This window comes from Mustelus asterias, chromosome 24 (genome assembly GCF_964213995.1).
Source record: "Mustelus asterias chromosome 24, sMusAst1.hap1.1, whole genome shotgun sequence".
Classification (NCBI taxonomy): domain Eukaryota; kingdom Metazoa; phylum Chordata; class Chondrichthyes; order Carcharhiniformes; family Triakidae; genus Mustelus; species Mustelus asterias.
Genome location: NC_135824.1, coordinates 35,395,613 through 35,419,743, shown reverse-complemented (window position 1 = coordinate 35,419,743; position 24,131 = coordinate 35,395,613). Strand labels below are relative to the sequence as shown.

Here is a 24,131-nt window from a genome sequence, read left to right as displayed (position 1 = left end):
GAACACCGCTCGACAATCACCAGGCAAGACTGTTCTCTTCCTGTGGGGGAGCACTTCAGCGGTCATGGGCACTCAGCCTCTGATCTCCGGGTAAGCGTTCTCCAAGGCGGCCTTCACGACACATGACAGCGCAGGATCGCTGAGCAGAGACTGATAGCCAGGTTCCGCACACATGAAGACGGCCTCAACCGGGATATTGGGTTCATGTCACACTATCTGTCACCCCCACAACCTGCCTGGATGTGCAAAATCTCACTATCTGTCCTGTCTGGAGACAATACACATCTCTTTAACCTGTGCTTAATGCTCCCTGCATTCACATTGTCTGTACCTTTAAGACTTGATTAGCTGTAAAGGCTCACATTTCAATCATCATTCATGTAAATTGAGTTTGTGTCTTTGTGCCTTGTTTGTAATTAGAACTCCCACCCACCTGACGAAGGGACAGCCTGTTCCGAAAGCTAGTGGCTTTTGCTACCAAATAAACCTGTTGGACTTTAACCTGGTGTTGTGAGACTTCTTACTGTGTTTACCCCTGTCCAACGCCGGCATCTCCATATCCTGCCTATCCGAATGAGCAGTTTTACTGAATTATTCCTTAAACATTCAATAGGAATTTCACCCAGTGTCTTTAAGCCAACATTGATCCCTCAGTCAACTCCAGATTACCTGATCGATCTACTCATTGTATTTCACCATTAGGATACCAAGGGGAAACACCCCAAAATATGTTATGAAGCCCGACTAGGAGGGAAATTTGTTACGGCTCTTCAGGGGGGTTTAAACTAATTTGTCAGGAGAGTGGGAAAAGGAGTTGTAGTCCAGAAGTCAGTGAGGGTGGTGAGGTATTGGAGAAGGTATCAGGGTCAAGGGTGGGTACCGGTAGACAGGAAGGTGGGTTGAAGTGTGTCTACCTCAATGCAAGGAGTATCCGGAACAAGGTAGATGAACTTGGGGCATGGATTGGTACTTGGGACTACGATGTTGTGGCCATTACGGAGACGTGGGTAGAACAAGGACAGGAATGGTTGTTGGATGTTCCGGGGTATAGATGTTTCACTAAGTGTAGGGAAGCTGGTAAAAGAGGTGGAGGAGTGGCATTGTTAATCAAGGATAGTTTAATGGCTGCGGAAAGGCACTTCGAGGGGGATCTGCACACTGAGGTAATATGGGCTGAGGTTAGAAATAGGAAAGGAGCGGTCACGTTGTTAGGAGTTTACTATAGGCCCCCAAATAGTAATAGAGACGTGGAGGAAGAAATTGCTAAGCAGATTATGGATATGTGTGGGGGCCACAGGGTAGTTGTCATGGGGGACTTTAACTTTCCAAATATTGATTGGAACCTTTGTAGGTCAAATAGTTCGGTTGGGGCAGTTTTTGTGCAGTGTGTGCAGGAGGGTTTCCTGACACAATATGTGGATAGACCGGCAAGAGGTGAGGCCACATTGGATTTGGTACTGGGAAATGAACCGGGCCAAGTGTTAGATTTGGTTGTGGGAGAGCACTTTGGAGATAGTGACCACAATTCGGTGTCTTTTGTTATTGCAATGGAGAGGGATAGGGCCGTACGGCAGGGCAAGGTTTACAATTGGGGGAGAGGTAATTATGATGCGATTAGGCAAGAATTAGGGGGCATAAGTTGGGAACAGAAACTGTCAGAGAAAGGAACTAATGAAAAGTGGAACTTTTTCAAGGAACAAATACTGGATGTCCTTGATAGGTATGTCCCTGTCAGGCAGGGAGGAAATGGCCGAGTGAGGGAACCATGGTTCACGAAAGAGGTGGAATGTCTTGTGAAAAGGAAGAGGGAAGCTTATGTAGGGATGAGGAAACAAGGATTCAGATGGCTCGATTGAGGGTTACAAGTTAGCAAGGAATGAGCTGAAAAAGGGGCTTAGGAGAGCTAGGAGGGGACACGAGAAGTCCTTGGCGGGTCGGATCAAGGAAAACCCCAAGGCTTTTTACTCTTATGTGAGGAATAAAAGAATGACCAGGGTGAGGTTAGGGCCGGTCAAGGACAGTAGTGGGAACTTGTGTATGGAGTCAGTAGAGATAGGCGAGGTGATGAATGAATACTTTTCTTCAGTGTTCACCAAGGAGAGGGGCCATGTTTTTGAGGAAGAGAAGGTCTTACGGGCTAATAGGCTGGAGGAAATAGATGTTCGGAGGGAGGATGTCCTGGCAGTTTTGAATAAACTGAAGGTCGATAAGTCCCCTGGGCCTGATGAAATGTATCCTAGGATTCTTTGGGAGACAAGGGATGAGATTGCAGAGCCTTTGGCTTTGATCTTTGGGTCCTCGCTGTCCACGGGGATGGTGCCAGAAGACTGGAGAATAGCGAATGTTGTTCCTCTGTTTAAGAAAGGGAATAGAAATGACCCTGGTAATTATAGACCGGTTAGTCTTACTTCGGTGGTTGGTAAATTGATGGAAAAGGTCCTTAGAGATGGGATTTACGACCATTTAGAAAGATGCGGATTAATCCGGGATAGTCAGCACGGATTCGTGAAGGGCAAGTCGTGCCTCACAAATTTGATAGAATTTTTTGAGGAGGTAACTAAGTGTGTTGATGAAGGTAGGGCAGTTGATGTCATATACATGGATTTTAGTAAGGCGTTTGATAAGGTCCCCCATGGTCGGCTTATGATGAAAGTGAGGAGGTGTGGGATAGAGGGAAAGTTGGCCGATTGGATAGGTAACTGGCTGTCTGATCGAAGACAGAGGGTGGTGGTGGATGGAAAATTTTCGGATTGGAGGCAGGTTGCTAGCGGAGTGCCGCAGGGATCAGTGCTTGGTCCTCTGCTCTTTGTGATTTTTATTAATGACTTAGAGGAGGGGGCTGAAGGGTGGATCAGTAAATTTGCTGATGACACCAAGATTGGTGGAGTAGTGGATGAAGTGGAGGGCTGTTGTAGGCTGCAAAGAGACATAGATAGGATGCAAAGCTGGGCTGAAAAATGGCAGATGGAGTTTAACCCTGATAAATGTGAGGTGATTCATTTTGGTAGGACTAATTTAAATGTGGATTACAGGGTCAAAGGTAGGGTTCTGAAGACTGTGGAGGAACAGAGAGATCTTGGGGTTCATATCCACAGATCTCTAAAGGTTGCCACTCAAGTGGATAGAGCTGTGAAGAAGGCCTATAGTGTGTTAGCTTTTATTAACAGGGGGTTGGAGTTTAAGAGCCGTGGGGTTATGCTGCAACTGTACAGGACCTTGGTGAGACCACATTTGGAATATTGTGTGCAGTTCTGGTCACCTCACTATAAGAAGGATGTGGAAGCGCTGGAAAGAGTGCAGAGGAGATTTACCAGGATGCTGCCTGGTTTGGAGGGTAGGTCTTATGAGGAAAGGTTGAGGGAGCTAGGGCTGTTCTCTCTGGAGCGGAGGAGGCTGAGGGGAGACTTAATAGAGGTTTATAAAATGATGAAGGGGATAGATAGAGTGAACGTTCAAAGACTATTTCCTCGGGTGGATGGAGCTATTACAAGGGGGCATAACTATAGGGTTCATGGTGGGAGATATAGGAAGGATATCAGAGGTAGGTTCTTTACGCAGAGAGTGGTTGGGATGTGGAATGGACTGCCTGCAGTGATAGTGGAGTCAGACACTTTAGGAACATTTAAGCGGTTATTGGATAGGCACATGGAGCACACCAGGATGATAGGGAGTGGGATAGCTTGATCTTGGTTTCAGATAAAGCTCGGCACAACATCGTGGGCCGAAGGGCCTGTTCTGTGCTGTACTGTTCTATGTTCTATGACTAGACCCCAACAGATTTTTATTTTGACCTTAGTGTGAGGATAAGGTGTTTGACTCCAGGTGTGATTCTATTGACTCACCAGGAAGCTTTTATCAAAATAATCAGCCATGATCTGATTGAATGGCGGAGCAGGCTTGAAGGGTTGAATTTGCTTCAGCTCCTAATTCCCATGTTCCTATAAACTTTATTTAACAATACAGTTAAACTACAATGAATGAATTAGTTTAACTTGAAAAACTTAAACAGACAAGATACAGTCCTTAACTGCTAACCTATCTCTGTTAATTTCAATTAAAGCAATATTCTTCTTATAGACTTAAATCCCTCTTCAAAATCAGTTAGCAACGTCCAAGCTTACATGCTTGTACTTGCTAACAGTCCTAGAACCTTTGGACACATCTGAAGAGAGACAGACAGACAGAGAGTCACCTATTTTCTGACAGCAGCCTCCAGAGAGACTGAGAGAGAGACAGAAAGATGCCTCTTGCCTCTTTCAGGACCAGGTAAAAATTGACTTCTAAAATAAAAGAGAAATGTGCGATTTCCCTGTAAGCTTGGCTTCGCTCAGTCACAAGATTCTGCCTTTGTCAATCAATCTAATCAAAACCCCACACAGGGGAGAAACCAAAATAAACAAAAATGCATTATAGAATCATATTATCCTACAGTGCAGAAGGAGGTCATTCGGCCCATCGGGTCTGCACCGATCATAATCCCACCCGGGCCCTAACACCATGCGTTTACCCTAGCTGGTCCCTCTGACACTAAGGGGCAATTTAGCATGCCCAATCCACCCAACCCGCACACACATTGTGGGAGGAAACCGGAGCACCCGGAGGAAATCCATGTAAATACGGGGAGAATGTGCAAACTTCACACAGATAGTGATCCAAGCTGGGAATCGAACCCAGGTCCCTGGTGCTGTGAGGCAGCAGTGATAACCACTGTGCTACCGTGCCGCCCAAGTAAATCACATTGAAACAAACTAATCAATCATTAGCCTGCATTTTCAGCATGTGAGTTGCCTGGTGCAGACAAATCGGCACCGTGTAAAACAGGGCTGAATTTTAAACATACCCCTTACAAGGAACATGATAAAAATACACTTCTTAAAGGCACAGTATCATCACGCTAAAGATCTGGATGTATATAAAATTGTCACATATGTTGTCCCTATAACAACAATCCTTCACAATAAATCATTGCCATTTTTCTCAAACGAGTTATATTTCAGAAGAAATAGGCTGGTGAAAAGGTGGGAACGGGGGTCTTGAGTTCAATCTGAGGGACTGAGATTGTTGGACCAAATGGTCTTCCCCAGCGCCGGGAGGTTCGTATTATCCTGGAAACTTGCAATCGAATTAAAAGCAGACTATCCATGTAGCCTTGGTAACAGATGATGTAATCGTGAAGTCCCCATGTTAGGCTGCTGCCCTTTGTTGTGGAATATGGTGGATATCTAATTGATGTTGTAGGATTAGGCCAACTGCTGGCCCAAGAGGGAACTGTTAAAAGGAACAGCAGCCTTATCATCAAAAGGGGGCTGCCCAGATTTTTTTATTTATTTATTAGTGTAACTTCACTGCAATGAATTTACTGTGAAAATCCCCTAGTCGCCACACTCTGGTGCCTGTTTGGGTCCACTGAGGGAGAATTTAGCCTGGCCAATGCACCTAACCAGTACGCCTTTCAGATTGTGGGAGGAAACCCAGAGGACACCCACGCAGACACGGGAGAACGTGCAAACTCCGCACAGCGACCCAAGCTGGGAACCGAACCCGATTCCTGGCGCTGTGAGGCAGCAGTGCTAACCACCGTGCCACCCTTGAGTATTTGTTGAGTATTTCCAGCATTTTCCGTTATTATTTCAGATTTCCAGCAAATAGTTCGAGCTCTCCTGTTCCTATTTGAATAGAACATAAAACAGTACAGCACAGAACAGGCCCTTCGGCCCACGATGTTGTGCCGAGCTTTATCTGAAATGGTGTCATGGGGTCTTCTACATTGAACAGAAAGGGTCGACGAAGCCTTGACTTAACAGCTCATCCAAAAGCTGGTACCATAGACAATGTGGCACTGCTTCAGCACTGCACTGGATTGTCAGCTAAGGCTACTTGCTCAAGTCTCTGGCCAGGGACGTGAAGCCACATCCCGCAGCCTCAGAGACGAGACTGACTCTAAAATAAATTGTAGTTTTGTATTTCCGCATTCACGTTTGAAATTTTTGTTTCTGGGTAATGGTGACAATGAACGAGCGAATGTCTGAAACGCAGGTGAGTCCTGTGGTCACATGATGGGAGGTCCCCTAATTTAAATGGAACTTGTGGCTTGAATGAATCCAGCTGACAGATGGTGCACGGGGATCTGTTACGCAAGTTGAAATGCACTGTATTTACCAGCTCCACCTTCTGATCACTACTTTGATCCCTCTTATGTCACTGAACAGGAAACTCGTACATAAGAAGCTGGAATGTGAATGCATTCGTCATCAGGGGACCATTGTAATCTCAGTGAGATGGTTCTGTATGGGGCCCCTATGATTATTTTGCTTTATTCTTTCATGCAGTGTGGGTGTCACTGGCAAGGCCAGCATTTGAAACCCATCCCTATTTGCCCTTAAACTGAACATTTCAGAGGGCGGGTAAGAGTCAACCGCATTGCTGCGGGTCTGGATTTTTTGATTTGTTTTATTATTGTCACATGTATTAACGTACAGTGAAAAATATTGTTTCTTGCGTGCTATAGAGGCAAAACATACCGTTCATAGAGAAGGAAACGAGAGAGTCCAGAATGTAGTGTTACAGTCATAGCTAGGGTGCAGAGAAAGACCAACTTAATGCAAGGTAGGTCCATTCAAAAGTCTGACAGCAGCAGGGGAGAAGCTGTTCTTGAGTCGGTTGGTACGTGACCACAGACTTTTGTGTCTTTTTCCCAACGGAAGAAGATGGAAGAGAGAATGTCCGGGGTGCATGGGGTCCTTAATTATGCTGGCTGCTTTGCCAAGGCAGCGGGAAGTGTAGACAGAGTCAATGGATGGGAGGCTGGTTTGCGCGATGGACTGGGCTACATTCACAACATTTTGTAGTTCCTTGCGGTCTTGGGCGGAGCAGGAGCCATACCAAACTGTGATACAACCAGAAAGAATGCTTTCTATGGTGCATCTGTAAAAGTTGGTGAGAGTCGTAGCTGACATGCCAAATTTCCTTAGTCCTTAGTGGAGTTGGAAGCCAAACCAGGTAAGGACGGCAGATTTCCTTCCCTAAAGGGCATTAGCAGACCAGGTGGGTTTTTACAACAATCAATGATAGTTGTAATGGTCACCATTACTGAGACTAGCTTTATAATTCCAGATTTATTAATTTGATTTAAATTCCACCAGTGGCTGTGGTGGGATTTGAACCCATGTCCCCTGGAGCATTAGCCCGGAACTTTGGACTGCTAGTTCATTACCCCAACACCACCATCTCCCCTGATAATTTTGTATGATGCCTTTTGATGTGAATTATTTCAGAGAACTAATGGACAGATATATGATTTCCACTCCTAAATGGAAATGTTTCCTCTTGTAGAGGAGACTGTCCTTGGAAATGGAAAACCATATCTGAGGTAGGTCACTTAACCTGTGGCTAGCACTATATTTGATTTATTATTGTCACATGTATACCTCAAAAAGTATTGTTTCTTGCGCTATACAAAGAAGGAAAGGTGAGAGTGCAGAATGTAGCATTACAGTCATAACTAAGGTGTAGAGAGAGATCAGCTTAATGCGAGGTAGGTCCATGTAAGGGTCTGATGACAGCAGGGAAGAAGCTGTTCTTGAGTCGGTTGGTACGTGATCTCAGACTTTTGTATCTTTTTCCTGATGGAAGAAAGTGGAAGAGAATGGACAGAATTCTCTGGCCGCGCTGGTCTAAAAGCTGGACATTCCCGCCCGACCGTCAATGGCGTTTCACATTCTCCGCAACCTGCCCGCTAAAATTCCAGTGGTGGGTAGGATAGGAGAATTCCGGCCAGTATGTCTGGGGTGCGGGGATCCTTGACTGTGCTGGCTGCTTTTCCGAAGCAGCAGGAAATGTAGACAGAGTCAATGGATGGGAGGCTGGTTTGCGTGATGGACTGGGCTACGTTCACGACCCTTTGTAGTTTTTTTTTGTGTAGTATCTCATTCTTAACTTCAATAATAAGTGTGCAATGTCCTCACTCCTGATTGAAGTGACGGCTAAATCTCAGCCTCATTGAATGAGGTTTGTGTAAAAGCTTGTGCAGTTTTCATGTATTGATTAAATAACACTGGCGTGTGTCTCCTATTCTAGGCTTGCAGAGTTAAGAGTCTGCACTATCAATCAGGCAGATGAAAATCGAAAGGAAGATGCTACGAAGGAAGCATTATCTCCAAGTGCTTCTGCCCAGTCGGTCATATCCTTGATTCCTGCAGACGAACTGGAGAAGCTGATAGACGAAGTGAAGAGCCTGGATGAGGAAACCTTAAAGGTTTGAGTATGAAGGAATGAATGCATTGCCATCGCAATGACCACAAGACAGGCTCTGTCACTTCAAGAATGAATATTAAGGGAGAATCAAATTGGGACAGACAAACAGCATGATCTTATTGAATAGCAGGGCCTTCTTGAGGGGCCTGTAAAGCCTACTGATATTCCTATTTCTTGTGTTCTTATTAAAGGTTCCTTGCCAAAGGGCATGTGGGATTTGTGAACTAATGGTCTGATTTGGGGATTCCACAATTGGACTGAGATGCAAAACAGTGGCAGTTGTTGCAATAATAACCCTGACATAGGATCACAGAATCCCTACAGTGCAGAATGAGGCCATTCGGCCCATCGGGCCTGCGCTGATAATGATCCCACCCAGGCCCTATTCCCGTAACCCCATGTATTTACCCAGCTAATCCCCCTGACACTAAGGGGCAATTTCCTCCAGAGCACCCGGAGGAAACACACGCTGACAAAGAACAAAGAACAAAGAACAATACAGCACAGGAACAGGCCCTTCGGCCCTCCAAGCCCGCGCCGCTCCCCGGTCCAGGATTGAATCCTGAATCCAGGATCCCCGCCCAATTTTCCAGCCTATCTACATACCAATATCCTATCCACCGAGCTGTCCCTCACAGCTACGATGCTTTGTTCATCACAACCTATTAACTCACCCTCACCCCCCCATTCCAGACCATGTGATCTCCAGGGAGAGGCGAAAACCCAGAGTGAAAACCCCAGGGCCAATATTGGGAAAAAAAAGTCTGGGAAATTCCTCTCCGACCCCCTGAGGCGATCGAAACGAGTCCAGGAGATCACACTGGCCCTGATCGGAAAATGCTTCCCAACCCTAGTCATTTCCACTTCCACGAACACCATATGAATTCCCTGCCCCCGAGACAGGTTCCCAACTATCCGCAGTCTCGCTCTGTACTGGCACCAGCAAGATGATCATAGAATGAAGCCTTGAAACGAGAAACAAGGAACAATTAGCCCGCGCCGCTCCCTGGTCCAAACTAAACCACTCTTTTGTATCCCTCCATTCCCACTCCGTTCATATAGCTGTCTAGATAAGTCTTAAACGTTCCCAGTGTGTCTGCCTCCACCACCTTGCCCGGCAACACATTCCAGGCCCCCACGACCCTCTGTGTAAAATATGTCCTTCTGATATCTGTGTTAAACCTCCCCCCCTTCACCTTGAACCTATGACCCCTCGTGAACGTCACCACCGACCCGGGGAAAAGCTTCCCACCGTTCACCCTATCTATGCCTTTCATAATTTTATACACCTCTATTAAGTCTCCCCTCATCCTCCGTCTTTCCAAGGAGAACAACCCCAGTTTCCCCAATCTCTCCTCATAACCAAGCCCCTCCATACCAGGCAACATCCTGGTAAACCTCCTCTGTACTCTCTCCAAAGCCTCCACGTCCTTCTGGTAGTGTGGCGACCAGAACTGGACGCAGTATTCCAAATGCGGCCGAACCAACGTTCTATACATCTGCAACATCAGAGCCCAACTTTTATACTCTATGCCCCGTCCTATAAAGGCAAGCATGCCATATGCCTTCTTCACCACCTTCTCCACCTGTGACGTCACCTTCAAAGATCTGTGGACTTGCACACCCAGGTCCCTCTGCGTCTCTACACCCTTTATGGTTCTTCCATTTATCGTGTAGCTCCTCCCTACATTATTCCCACCAAAATGCATCACTTCGCATTTATCAGGATTGAACTCCGTCTGCCATTTCTTTGCCCAAATTTCCAGCCTATCTATATCCTTCTGTAGCCTCTGACAATGTTCCTCACTATCTGCAAGTCCTGCCAGTTTTGTGTCGTCCGCAAACTTACTGATCACCCCAGTTACTCCTTCTTCCAGATCATTTATATAAATCACAAACAGCAGAGGTCCCAATACAGAGCCCTGCGGTACACCACTAGTCACAGGCCTCCAGCCGGAAAAAGACCCTTCCACTACCACCCTCTGTCTTCTATGACCAAGCCAGTTCTCCACCCATCTAGCCACCTCCCCCTTTATCCCATGAGATCCAACCTTTTTCACTAGCCTACCATGAGGGACTTTGTCAAACGCTTTACTAAAGTCCATATAGACAACATCCACGGCCCTTCCTTCGTCAACCATTTTGGTCACTTCTTCAAAAAACACCACCAGGTTAGTGAGGCATGACCTCCCTCTCACAAAACCATGCTGACTATCGTTAATGAGTTTATTCCTTTCTAAATGCGCATACATCCTATCTCTAAGAATCGTCTCCAACAACTTCCCCACCATGGACGTCAAGCTCACCGGCCTATAATTACCCGGGCTATCCTTCCTACCCTTCTTAAATAACGGGACCACATTGGCTATCCTCCAATCCTCTGGGACCTCACCTGTGTCCAGTGACGAGACAAAGATTTGCGTCAGAGGCCCAACGATTTCACCTCTCGTCTCCCTGAGCAGTCTTGGATAGATTCCATCAGGCCCTGGGGATTTGTCAGTCTTTAGACATGTCCCCCCAGACATGGGGACAACATGCAAACTCCACACAGGCCGGAATCGAACCTGGATCCCTGGCGCTGTGAGGCAGCAGTGCCAACCACTGTGCCACCACGTCACCTTGAAGCCACAATCTGCTGCCTCAGAGATGAGAATGGTATCTGCTGAGCATGGTCTGTAGAATTCCATTGGGAACTTGCTGTTGGTAGATACACAAAGAGTTAAAACCTTCATGATAATCCTTCTCACTTCACAGCAATTTGAAGATATTCATGTTGTGGTCCTGCACAAAGAGGAAGGGTCTGGCCTAGGATTCAGCATTGGTGGAGGGATAGACCTGGAAAACAAAGTGACAACCGTGAGTACCATGAGCAGAGAAAGCCCAGCACAAGCTTCAAGATGAAGTGAAAATAATTCCTGTGATGTGACTGTCATGCATCTGGTTCACACTTGGAAAAGTCCATCCAGTAGCATACTCCCAGATAGTGAGATCCTAGAACAGAGTTTGTGTTCAGTTAATCCGAAGAGGGTGGATCGCTCCCTTTTGGGTGCATTAGTCAATTCTTGGATGCAGGTCAGACTCCTCTCACTCGGGGCCAGATGTGAACATCCCCCTACCCAATCACCAATCAGGATCAGCATGGAGGGAGGGGGCAGACACAAAAGCTTATGACATCTATATGCCGCTTAGCTGGTACCTCCCGGTACACCAACCCTACTGAATTAATGCCCTATTAAAGCCCATTGTCAGAGGCATTCTGGAATTTTCCAGTTGGCCTGTGTGCCCTCCTGAGGCTTCGGGAACAGGCCAGCTGTCTGGAGGATGCTTCCTGGCCACTGACTGTGGAACCAGCACTCTAGGCAGGCTTCGAGGCCTACACCATTTGCTTGGTCACAGCCAACAGCTACAGGCTGCCCTATGGAATGCTCCCCCCTCCACAATGGTGGCTTGGCTTTTGACACTAGTGTGGAGTTTGTACGTTCTCCCCGTGTCTGCGTGGTTTCCTATGGGTGCTCCTGTTTCCTCACACAGCCCAAAGGTGTGCAGGTTAGATGGATTGGCCATGTTAAATTGCCCCTTCGTGTCCCAAGATGTGCAGGTTAGAATGATTGGCTATGGTAAGTGTTTATTAGTGTCAAAAGTAGACACTGGCCTTTTAAATTAAAAGGTTAAATACTCAGAGGGTGCTGCAAGATGGGAGTACCCTCTCTCTCCCTTACCTGAACTGCAGATCCAAAACCCAAATCCAAAACCTGCCCCGTGTGGTTAATGATGTAATGACTGTAAGACTCTTTCTTGTTGCTTTGGGAGAAAGGTCAGAAGAGGGAATACTCTTTAACCCCTTCAGTTGTTTTGCACAGGCAAGCGATCAGAGTTCGGGGTCTATGAAAGGATTCCTAGATCCCATTCCACAAATTAAGCATGGAATTAATATGCCTGTTAGAACAAGATCATCTATTCGTTTGAATTTACAAATGTAGTTTGTGAGTTTGTACGTTCTCCCCGTGTCTGCGTGGTTTCCTCCCACAGCCCAAAGGTGTGCAGGTTAGATGGATTGGCCATGTTAAATTGCCCCTTCGTGTCCCAAGATGTGCAGGTTAGAATGATTGGCTATGGTAAGTGTTTGTTTTTTTTGTTTGTTTATTTATTAGTGTCAAAAGTAGGCTTGCATTAACACTGCAATGAAGTTACTGTGAAAATCCCCTAGTTGCCACACTCCGGCGCCTGTTCGGGTACACTGAGGGAGAATTTAGCATGGCCAATGCACCTAACCAGCACGTCTTTTGGACTGTGGGAGGAAACCAGAGCACCTGGAGGAAACCCACACAGACACGGGAAGAACATGCAAACGCCACACAGACAGTGACCCAAGCCGGGAATCAAACCCGGGTCCCTGGCGCTGTGAGGCAGCAGTGCTAACCACTCTGCCAAAATGCACGGGGTTACCGGGTTAGTCATGATGTGGAAATGCCGGCGTTGGACTGGGGTAAACACAGTAAGGAGTCTAACAACACCAGGTTAAAGCCCAACAGGTTCATTTGGTAGCAAACGCCAGTAGCTTTCGGAGCGCTGCTCCTTCGTCAGGTGGAGTGGAAATCTGCTCTTAAACAGGGCACAGAGACACAAAATCAAGTTACAGAATACTGATTAGAATGCGAATCAGAATTAGATTCGCATTCTAATCAGTATTCTGTAACTTGATTTTGTGTCTCTGTGCCCTGTTTGAGAGCAGATTTCCACTCCACCTGACGAAGGAGCAGCGCTCCGAAAGCTAGTGGCGTTTGCTACCAAATAAACCTGTTGGGCTTTAACCTGGTGTTGTTAGACTCCTTACTGTGTTTACCGGGTTAGGACAGGGAGGCCCCTGGATAAGATGCTCTTCGGAGAGTCGGTGCAGACTTGATGGGCCGAATGGCCTCCTTCTGCAAAATAGAAAATGGATAGATGCAGTGAAACTACTTCCTCTGGTGGGGCAATTAAAAACAAGGGGACATAATCTTCACATTCAAGTTCAGCCAGTCCAGAGGGAAATCAGGAAATACTTTTCCTCACAAAGCCATATGACCCTCCTATGTCCTATGACCCAAAAGGCTGTAGATGCTGGAGGATAATTGGTGTTTTTGCGATAGACTATTTCTTGGGTAGGGATGTTCAGGGTGAACAGAGTTGATCACCTGTGGTTCTATTGGGTGGCAGAACATGGCCCAAGGGTCTAAATGGCCTCCTTCTGATGCCGCGCTCCTGCCTTTAATAACCCAGGCTGATTGAATTGTCCCATTAGCCATTCTCCCTCTCCGGGTAGTTGATAAGAGACACGAGAGTGGAATCTGAGTCTTTGGTTTGAACTTACTTCATCATCAATGTGTATCACGGGCAGTGTGCGCATCATTAGCTGTGATTCGCAAAGAAGTTCACATCTATTTAATTAACTTGAAGATCATTTTGTTTTGAAGGATGGTATAGAGCGATGCAGTGTTAAAAGTATTTTCCCCTCAGACCCAGTGACAGCAAGCCTGCGCCACCAAGACAGATGAGGTCCAAAATAATCCAGGTTCTTTTGTCCTGTTTGAACTCAACAACACCTACTACTGTACCAGGAAAGGAAATCCCTACGTGTCAATCATCTGCTCAGTTCTGTTCCACCATTTCACCAAGATGTGTAGGTTGGGGGAATTAGTGGGGTAAATATGTGGGGTTACGGGGGCAGGGCCTGGGTAAGATGCTCTGTCGGAGAATGGGTACAGACTTGATGGGCCGAATGGCCTCCTCCTGGATTGTAGGAATTCTAAGATTTTGATTAGATCACGATTGATAATGTAACCAAAATCCATTTTCCCACCTCGGTTCCCTAACTCTTAATACCCTTGCTTATTCATCTCAGCTTTTTATTCTTTTCAATTAATCCCCAGGCTCCACAGCTAAAAAGTGGTTCCAAATTTCCACTACCTTTTTCGTGTTTCTTGACATTGCCACTGAGTGGTCTGGCTTTAATTTTAAGGTTACGCCTCATTCTCCTGTGTTCCCAGCAGAGGAAATAATTTTTATCTCCCTGACTAACTTCTTCAATCATTTTAAACATCTCAGTTAGATTGCTACCTAATTTTCCAGGTCAGAGGGAATTTAACCCAAGTTTAGGAATCCTTAGATCATAAATTAACTGTTAAACAGACGCATGGAACCATAGAATCCCTACAGTGCAGAAAGAGGCCATTCGGCCCATCAAATCTGCACCAATTCTCGGAAAGAACATCGCACCCAGAATCCTCCCTCCACCCTATCCCCGTAAACCTACACATTTACCATGGCCAACCCACCTAACCTGGCCATCTTTGGACACTAAGGGACAATTTAGCATGGCTAATCCACCTAACTTGCTCATCTTTGGACACTAAGGGGCAATTTAGCATGGCCAATCCACCTAACCATAGTATTGTTCTCGTAAATCTGCACTGCACCCCCTTGAGATCAATATGTTCTTTCTGAAGTGTGATGTCAGAACTGAATGCACTGCTCCAGATGGAGTTTAACCAGAGCTTTGTATGTGTTTGTGTTGTAATAGCGTGACAGCCATTTGTTTACGGAATGACCAACTAAAGGAGGCAAACTTTCCCACTTAACTAATAAATTGCGAATGATCCCCCCCCTGCACCAACAGGTTCACAGGGTGTTTCCAAATGGACTGGCAGCTCAGGAAGGAACAATTGAGAAAGGAGATGAGATCTTGTCAATCAATGGGCAGTCTCTGAAAGGTGTGACTCATACCGAGGCTCTGACTATCTTGCGTCAGGCTCGACTGCCAAAGCAGTCAGTGATTGTCATACACAAGACCAAGAAAGGTGACAGCAAAGTCAGTACTTCAACAGAGTGTTCATCAACCGAGAATCTCACAAGCTCAGGTCAGTGTTTCCTCAGAGATAATACAATTATTTTTTTAAAAAACATGCATCACCACATCTCTACACACGTTAAACCAATAAAACGCTCAGGTTTTTTTGCCACTCTGTGCGGTCAATGCAAAGTTCCTGCCCAGAAAGAGCGGGAATGTCATTTAAATAAAGCGAAATGTATTTAAAGGGCTTCCCCACGATATGTTTCCTCCGCCCCCCCGGTAAGGAATTCCTGGTGGCGAGATTTACAATAGATATTGAAATACGATAAGTAGATGAGGGGATGCAAAGATAAGCATAATCCCAGGGGGGGAGGGGGATATGCCTGGGCAGTGCCTTAGGGTGTGCCAGGGCTGGGCCCTCTGGAAAGCCCCACTAGGGAGGGGGCTCCCTTATTTGTGTGTGTTGGGCAGGGGTGGAGGGTCAAGTTGCCCCGGTGCTTGTGTGTGGGGGGAGGGGGCGTGGTTTGCTCTGGCGCTTGTGCGAGCATCCCCTGTGTCCATGGGGGAGGGAGGATGGGTGGTGGGAAGTTTAATTTTAATGCAAATCTTTAAAAATGGTACGCTGATCTCTATGGAGCTGGCACTGCCACTCTATCAGGCTCTGTCCTGCTAGAATAATGGTGGGAACCAAACCCTCAGATCTTCTGTGCACAGTGTGCCAGAGAATCTGGAGAGAAAACTCGTCTGTGCATCTGGAGAGTTTACACGCTGGCTTTCACACCTCACCCCACCTCTGAGTCATACCGTAAGATTGGCAGATGTTCCGATAAGACAGAACCAACCTTGCCAAGAGTGGACAAAATCAAAATGCATCCACCTCGATCCAACCTAATGGCTTAAGTAAAGTCAAACAAGTAGTGGGTTTCCTCCGGGTGCTCCGGTTTCCTCCCACACTCCAAAGATGTGCGGGTTAGGTTGATTGGCCATGCTAAATTGACCCTAGTGTCAGAGGGATTATCAGGGTAAATATGTGGGGTTATAGGGATAGGGCGTGGGTGAGATTGTGGTTGGTGCAGACTTGATGGGCCAAGTGGCCTCCTTCTGCACTGTAGAGATTCTATGAAGTTATACAACAATCCAGAACAGCACTTCCCAAACTGGGAATCTCAATGGAGGTTGCAAGCTCCCCGTCTTCTGAGACTGTGCTCTGCACTGGCACCAAGGCTCAGGTGGCATCCAGTCCTGCTCTACTTGGTCTACCTCTCTGGAACACGCACTCCTTCCTGTGGCTGCAACACTGAGTCTTGAAGCATGGCACCAACCACGAAGCTGATGGCGATGCCTATGTTGCCAAGCTGCCTCTCTGAGCCCAACCCCTAAAGCTCACATTCAACAGCCTTCTGGACTCAACACGTCCTCTACCCCCACACACGCGCACTGGGGCAACCTCACCCTCTGCCCCCGCCGAATACACACAAATGAGGGAGCCCCGCCCCTCCCTCCCCACAGTGGGGATTTTGAGAGGGCCCAGCCCTGGCACAGCCTCCTGGCAAAGCCACCCTAAGGCACTGGAGTTCAACAACTTTAGATTGTAAACTTTGCACACCCCCCCCCCCCCCCCCCCCCCCCCACCTTTGTTATCTGTTATTCGGTTCCCCTGACTTGTCAGCAACCCACCCTGCACATGGTCACTGTCCCTCTTTTGTTTAGTTTTGCTCCTACTGGGCACTGGCCTCTCATTAAAACATTCTGCTATCCCACCTTTGCCACAATTGGCCCCCTTCAGTCCCTAATAGCACCATTAGCAGTCACTTTGTCTCTTGTCCATGACATCTTTATCAATCTCTCCTTAACTCTGATCTATCACTAACTTTCCATTCTGCCCCACCCCGCTCCCACTATATAATTACTCACATTTCTATCCCTCTTCAGTTCTGTAGAACAGTCATATGGACTTGAAATGTTAACTCTGTTTCTCTCTCAACAGAAGGCGCCAGATCCTTATTTATTTTGTTCAGATTATTCAGCATTTATTTCATTAGAATCCTACAGTGCAGAAGGAGGCCATTTGGCCCATCAAGCCTGCACCGACCACAATCCCACCCAGGCCCTATCTCCATAACCCCATGTATTTACTCGAGCTAGTCCCCCTGACACTAAGGGTCAATTTAGCATGGCCAATCCACCTATCCCGCACATCTTTGGACAGTGGGAGGAAATTGGAGCACCCGGAGGAAATCCACGCAGACACGGGGAGAATCATAAAGTCATAGAGGTTTACAGCATGGAAACAGGCCCTTCGGCCAAACTTGTCCATGCCACTCTTTTTTAAAAATCCGTAAGCTAATCCCAATTGCCTGCGTTTGGCCCATATCCCTCTATACCCATCTTACCCATGTAACTGTCTAAATGCTTTTTAAAAGACAAAATTGTACCCGCCTCTACTCCTATCTCTGGCAGCTTGTTCCAGACACTCACCACCCTCTGTGTGAAAAAATTGCCCCTCTGGACCCTTTTGTATCTCTCCCCTCTCACCTTATACCTATGCCCTCTAGTTTTAGACTCCCCTATCTTTGGGAAAAGACATTGACTATCTAGCTGATCTGTGCTCCTCATTATTTTATGTACCACTATAAGATTACCCCTCAGTCTTCTACGCTCCAGAGAAAAAAGTCCCAGTCTAACAGCCTCTCCTTATAACTCAAACCATCAAGTTCCGTTAGCATCCTAATAAATCTCTTCTGCACTCTTTCTAGTTTAATAGTATCCTTTCTATAATAGGGTGACCAGAACTGTACACAGTATTCCAAGTGTGGCCTTATCAATGTCTTGTACAACTTTAACAAGACGTCCCAACTCCTGTATTCAATGTTCTGATGTGGAGATGCCGGCGTTGGACTGGGGTAAACACAGTAAGAAGTCTCACAGCACCAGGTTAAAGTCCATAGATTTATTTGGTAGCAAAAGCCACTAGCTTTCGAAGCGCTGCTCCTTCATCAGGTGAGTGGGATTTCAGTTCACAAACAGGGCAAATAAAGACACAAACTCAATTTACAAAATAATGGTAGGAATGGAGTCTTTTCAGGTAATCAAGTCTTAAGAGTACAGACAATGTGAGTGGAGAGAGGGTTAAGCACAGATTAAAGAGATGTGTAATGTCTCCAGCCAGGACAGTTAGTGAGATTTTGCAAGCCCAGGCAAGTCGTGGGGATTACAGATAGTGTGACATGAACCCAAGATCCCGGTTGAGGCCGTCCTCATGTGTGCGGAACTTTGTTATCAGTCTCTGCTCAGCGACTCTGCGCTGTCATGTGTTGTGAAGGCTGCCTTGGAGAACGCTTACCCAAAGATCAGAGGCCGAATGCCCGTGACCGCTGAAGTGTTCCCCAGCAGGAAGAGGACACTCTAGCCTGGTGATTGTCGAGCGGTGTTCATTCATCCGTTGTCATAGTGTCTGCATGGTCTCCCTAATGTACCACGCCTCAGGACATCCTTTCCTGCAGCGTAACAGGTAGACAACATTGGCCGAGTTGCAAGTGTATGTATCGTGTACCTGGTGGATGGTGTTTTTCATCTGTTGTTGTAGCATCTGCATGGTCTCCCCAATGTACCATGCCTCGGGAAAAAGAATGTCCCAAGGCATGGTACATTGGGGAGACCATGCAGACGCTACGACAACGGATGAAACAAAGAACCTCCAGCTTTTGTCGCGACACTACGGACTTCTACAGAAACTCAGCACACATGGAGCAGTTGAACCAGGAGCACTCCTTGTCACAATGGATGTCTCGGCACTCTACACAGCATCCCCCACGACGATGGCATTGCTACAACTGCCTCAGTACTCAATGCCGACAGCTGCCAATCTCCAGATGCAATTTTACAACTCATCCGCTTCATCCTGGACCACAATGTCTTCACCTTCAACAACCAGTTCTTCATCCAGACACACGGAACAGCCATGGGGACCAAATTCGCACCTCAATATGTCATCTTAATGCACAGGTTCGAACAAGGCCTCTTCACCGCACAGGACCTTCAACCGATTCTATACACTAGATACATCGATGACATTTTCTTCCTTTGGACTCATGGTGAACAATCACTGAAACAACTATATGATGACATCAACAAGTTCCATCCCACCATCAGACTCACCATGGACTACTCTCCGGAATCGGTTGCATTCTTGGACACATGCATCTCCATCAAGGACGGTCACCTCAGCACCTCACTGTACCGCAAGCCCACGGAAAACCTCACGATGCTCCACTTCTCCATTTCCACCCTAAACACGTTAAAGAAGCTATCCCCTACGGACAAGCCCTCCGTATACACAGGATCTGCTCAGATGAGGAGAATTGCAACAGACACCTCCAGATGCTGAAAGATGCCCTCATAAGAACAGGATATGGTGCTCGACTCATCGATCAACAGTTCTGACGTGCCACAGCGAAAAACCGCACCGACCTCCTCAGAAGACAAACACGGGACACGGCGGACAGAGTACCTTCGTCGTCCAGTACTTCCCCAGAACGGAGAAGCTATGACATCTTCTCTGGAGCCTTCAACATGTCATTGATGAAGACGAACATTTCGCCAAGGCCATCCCCACACCCCCACTTCATGCCTTCAAACAACCGCACAACCTCAAACAGACCATTGTCTGCAGCAAACTACCCAGCCTTCAGGAGAACAGTGACCATGACACCACACAACCCTGCCACAGCAACCTCTGCAAGACATGCCGGATCATCGACACGGATGCTATCATCTCATGTGAGAACACCATCCACCAGGTACACAGTACATACACTTGCAACTCGGCCAATGTTGTCTACCTGATACACTGCAGGAAAGGATGTCCCGAGGCATGGTACATTGGGGAGACCATGCAGACACTACGACAACAGATGAATGAACACCGCTCGACAATCACCAGGCAAGAATGTTCTCTTCCTGTTGGGGAACACTTCAGCAGTCACGGGCATTCAGCCTCTGATCTTCAGGTAAGCGTTCTCCAAGGCGGCCTTCACGACACACAACAGCACAGAGTCGCTGAGCAGACACTGATAGCCAAGTTCCGCACATGAGGACGGCCTCAACCGGGATCTTGGGTTCATGTCGCACTGTCTGTAACCCCCATGACTTGCCTGGGCTTGCAAAATCTCACTAACTGTCCTGGCTGGAGACAATACACATCTCTTTAACCTGCGCTTAACCCTCTCTCCACTCACATTGTCTGTACCTTTAAGACTTGATTACCTGGAAAGACTCGCATTCCAACCATTATTTTGTAAATTGAGTTTGTGTCTTTATATGCCCTGTTTGTGAACTGAAATCCCACTCACCTGACGAAGGAGCAGCGCTTCGAAAACTAGTGGCTTTTGCTCCCAAATAAACCTGTTGGACTTTAACCTGGTGTTGTGAGACTTCTTACTGCATTTCCTGTCTGCCATTTTGGATGAGATGTTGGATGAGATTCACTGCCCACTCCACCCAACCCCCGCCCCCCCCCCAGGATTTTTCTCAGTGGTGGGAGGCAGTGCGCCATTCACTGGCAGTGGGGTCCTCTGGTCCCGCTGCTGTCAATGGGATTTCCCACTGAACCCACCCCATGCTGCCAGGAAACCTGCTGCAGCAGGTGCACTGCCAGTGGGACCAGAGGATCCCGCCGGTGTGAACGTTCGGAGAATCCCAGCCCTTGTGAAGCCATCCCTGATCAAAGCTGACTTTCACAGGTCTAACCATTAAGCTGCTTAGTGACCCCACTGACTAGGCCATTGGTGTTATTACTTACAGCAATAGAAGATAACTTGCACACGCTCACTGTGGAGTTGGTAAAGACTGCAGGAGGTCTGGGCTTCAGTTTGGAAGGGGGAAAGGGCTCCATCCATGGAGATAAACCACTGATCATCAATCGAATTTTTAAAGGTAAGCTAAATAGCCAGGATTTGGCTTCTGCTCGTACAGGTGTCATTTGAGAAGCAATGGCCTGTAACTCCCACAGAGTGGCAATCTCCACCAGGTTGCCACTCTCGACAAACATACTGTCGCTGAAATTGTACAGCTCCTGTCTCGCCGAACCTTCCTCACTCAGGCGAGGAGAGGAGCTGTCAGCGCAGCCCCTGGCAGTACCAGCGAGGAGTAACTGGGCCTCTGAGAGGGAGGTAACGCCCCCTCTTTCCTGCAGTAGCTGCTGTAAAGGGGCAAGGGAACAGGCAAATTTCACTGGTAAGTGGTTGGGGTGAGTGGGGGGTGGGAGGGACCAGACGAGAAGAGTGGTGGGGGGTAGGGGGAGGTCAGACCGGAAGGGGGTTCAGGCTGTGAGGGGGTTAGCTCAGGCCTGGGGTGGTGGGGTGGGAGATGGTGTTAGGAGTGCGGTCAGATCAGAGAAGGGGTGGGGTTTGGATCTGGAGTGGGTAGTGCAACAGGTGAGGGAGTCGAAACAGGTGGGGGTTTTGGGGGGGGGGGGGGGTGCATGGGGAAGGCGGTCAGACCAGGATGGGGCATTAGCTCAGACCGGAGAGAGGGGGATTGGGGTTCGGAGTCGGTGGGGGGGTGGGGTGGGCGCTTGATCAGGAGAGTGTAGTGGATCCCTGTGAGGCCAGGTCTGTGTGTTTAGATAGTTATTCTGGAGTTCAAAGTGATTTTTTCAACCTTCTAAATCTTTCACGTTAACTCACAGGGTAAAACTTGCAGAATCTTCCAAAATTAGTGATTTAAATGACTTTGTCAGAGGGAATTAGCACTTCTGGACAATTGCTGGGTAAACCCTTACGTGGCAACTTCCCATAGGGATTCCCCAGCACATCATTGGGGTACCCTCTAAATGCGATGCTATGGAACACTGGAAGTTACGGGCCAGTGTTGTGAGTGTAGCATGTGTTGGAGGGTCAGGTGGGTGGGTGTGTGACAGTGATGTTGGTATTCAATGGGAGATTGTGGGGCGGGAAGTGGTGGGCTGGGTTGGGATCGATGGTGTGTGATACGGGCTGAGATTGGTCCTTGGCTGCTAAGAGGGATGAGTGCTTTTTTGTTGTTGGAAGCACCGATAATGAAGTTAATGTCTTTAGGTGGTTTAAGGGCACAGGCCATTGCTCTCAGAAATTGATCAATCTTCCACCTGAAAAGTCACTTCACGGAGCATCAAATTATTCTCGCGATTCCCAACTTGAGAGCTTCCTTGTCAGTGATCTGGAGTCAGTGATCTGGATCTGATGTAGACTCAGTGACAGAGGGTGATCACTGTGGTTAGTCAATATGGCTGTATCATGTGACTATCAGACTAATGGGAGGCCATCAGATGCATCTTTGTCTTTTATCCATTAGGAAATGCCATTTTCCCATAACTGCACATGTGAGGTTTGTCCAGAATTGTGAGGAATGAAAATTCCAGGGCTAATTTCCTGAAGAACTGGCAGACAAAAGCTTCCATTGGCAGATGGTGTATGCGAGCGTGGATGGACATTCTGGGTCGAGTTTGTGTAATGTTCTGATATATGCATCTTACAGCTGTTGAAGGTGTGATATCAGATGATAAAATGACTCCTGATCGAGGAGTGAGGGTTTAAGTCACATCACTTTGGATGTATTGTCAGAGGTTTTTTTGAATTGCTGATCTGGTCTTTTTTTCAAACTTTTATTTCAAGTAGGATAGGGCCACTTCTGCCATTGAAAACAATAGCTCTTTAAAATCCTAATTCCATCAGCACACGTCAGGAATACAAATAAACATAGCTCTTGCACATACACACTGTTCTACGCTTGCACTTAGCACATACTCGTTGTTCTCCATATTTATCAAAGACAGTGGGCGGAATTTTACCGGCACGTCTGCCCGAGGTTCGGATGATCCTGCCCGAGGCCAATGGAGAATGCCATTCTCCGAGCCTCGCCCTTCCCCGGAATCGGGGTGGGCGTGCCGCTAAATACACATCTTCCGTTTTGTCAACAAGGTGGAAGGATGCAGGACTGGGTTGGTGGTTGCAATGAAGGAAAGATTAGAAAGATGGAAGACTTGGGATTATTAAACAAACTGAGAGACAAAGTAAAAGAGCAGCCGCTTAAAGGGATACAGCATTAAACAAAAAAAAATCACAAAGGAAACATCAAGCCAAAATGTGATGATAGGGTTCAGAAAGCAACCCAATTCGCAATGGTGTCCACCAGACAAAGGAAACCTTAATCCTGCCGACATACACCACATGCTTCCTCTCCAGGGACATCCGTCGAGGAGTAAACAGTCGAGCTGGATGACCCCCTCAATTGTCTGCTGCCTGGATCTGTTGATGGCGAGTGTGGCCAGGATCAGGTTCACAAGGAGGTCCTCTTCCTTTATCCCTCTCCCCCACCCCGCACCGGGTGCCCGTAGATCAAGGGACTGAAGTGCAAACAAAACCCTTAAGAAAAGGTTTCTCAAATAACTGAAAAGTGGGTGCTGTTCACAGAAACTTACATAAACATGGTCCATGGACTCCACAAGATCACAAAAAACACAGCCATCTTGGGGGTCTGTGAACTGATGCATCCTACGATTACGCAGCACTATTGTGTGCAGCATCCTACATCCCTGGTCCCTGGTGGTAAAGGGGAGGACTTCTGCATAGGGAACACCACCGGGGGCCTCCACTGCTGGATGGCAAGACTTTGAGGTTATGAAGCACTTTTCACAACCACAACTGCTGTACATCCAACTGAGCGAAGCTGAAGCATAGCCATCTATGGTGGTCATTTCCAATTGAAAGCCGATTACACAAAAGGGCATGTTCGTTGATCATGAACTCCAAACAGCATCCCTACCCGGGCTGCTCCGTGTGGGGTGGGGGACTACTATACTGAATCTTTAGTGACTCACTCGCATTTCCCTTTCCTTTAAGTTTCCCTGATTACACAAATGAGAATAGGAAGTCCGAGTGCGGGCACAAAGGCTTTATTGTGTACGGCTGTTCCTGACTGTCCTTTCTACTATTTGCAAAGCACGTTGTCAATACTGTAGAATTTCGCCTTTCATTTTTGGAGCCTTGTTTTGCAGTTAACAAAAATTATT

General features: G+C 47.3%; 1 protein-coding gene across 1 annotated transcript in view; it reads left to right on the top strand.

Annotated features, from left to right (window-relative positions):
- Positions 1–24,131, top strand: part of il16 (interleukin 16) — a 125,564-nt gene that overhangs the window by 99,591 nt on the left and 1,842 nt on the right. The window contains exons 16-19 of the mRNA XM_078241880.1: positions 8,077–8,254; positions 11,008–11,109; positions 14,909–15,149; positions 20,885–21,016. Coding sequence (XP_078098006.1) covers positions 8,077–8,254; positions 11,008–11,109; positions 14,909–15,149; positions 20,885–21,016 — 653 coding nt within the window. The remainder of the gene's footprint in view (positions 1–8,076; positions 8,255–11,007; positions 11,110–14,908; positions 15,150–20,884; positions 21,017–24,131) is intronic.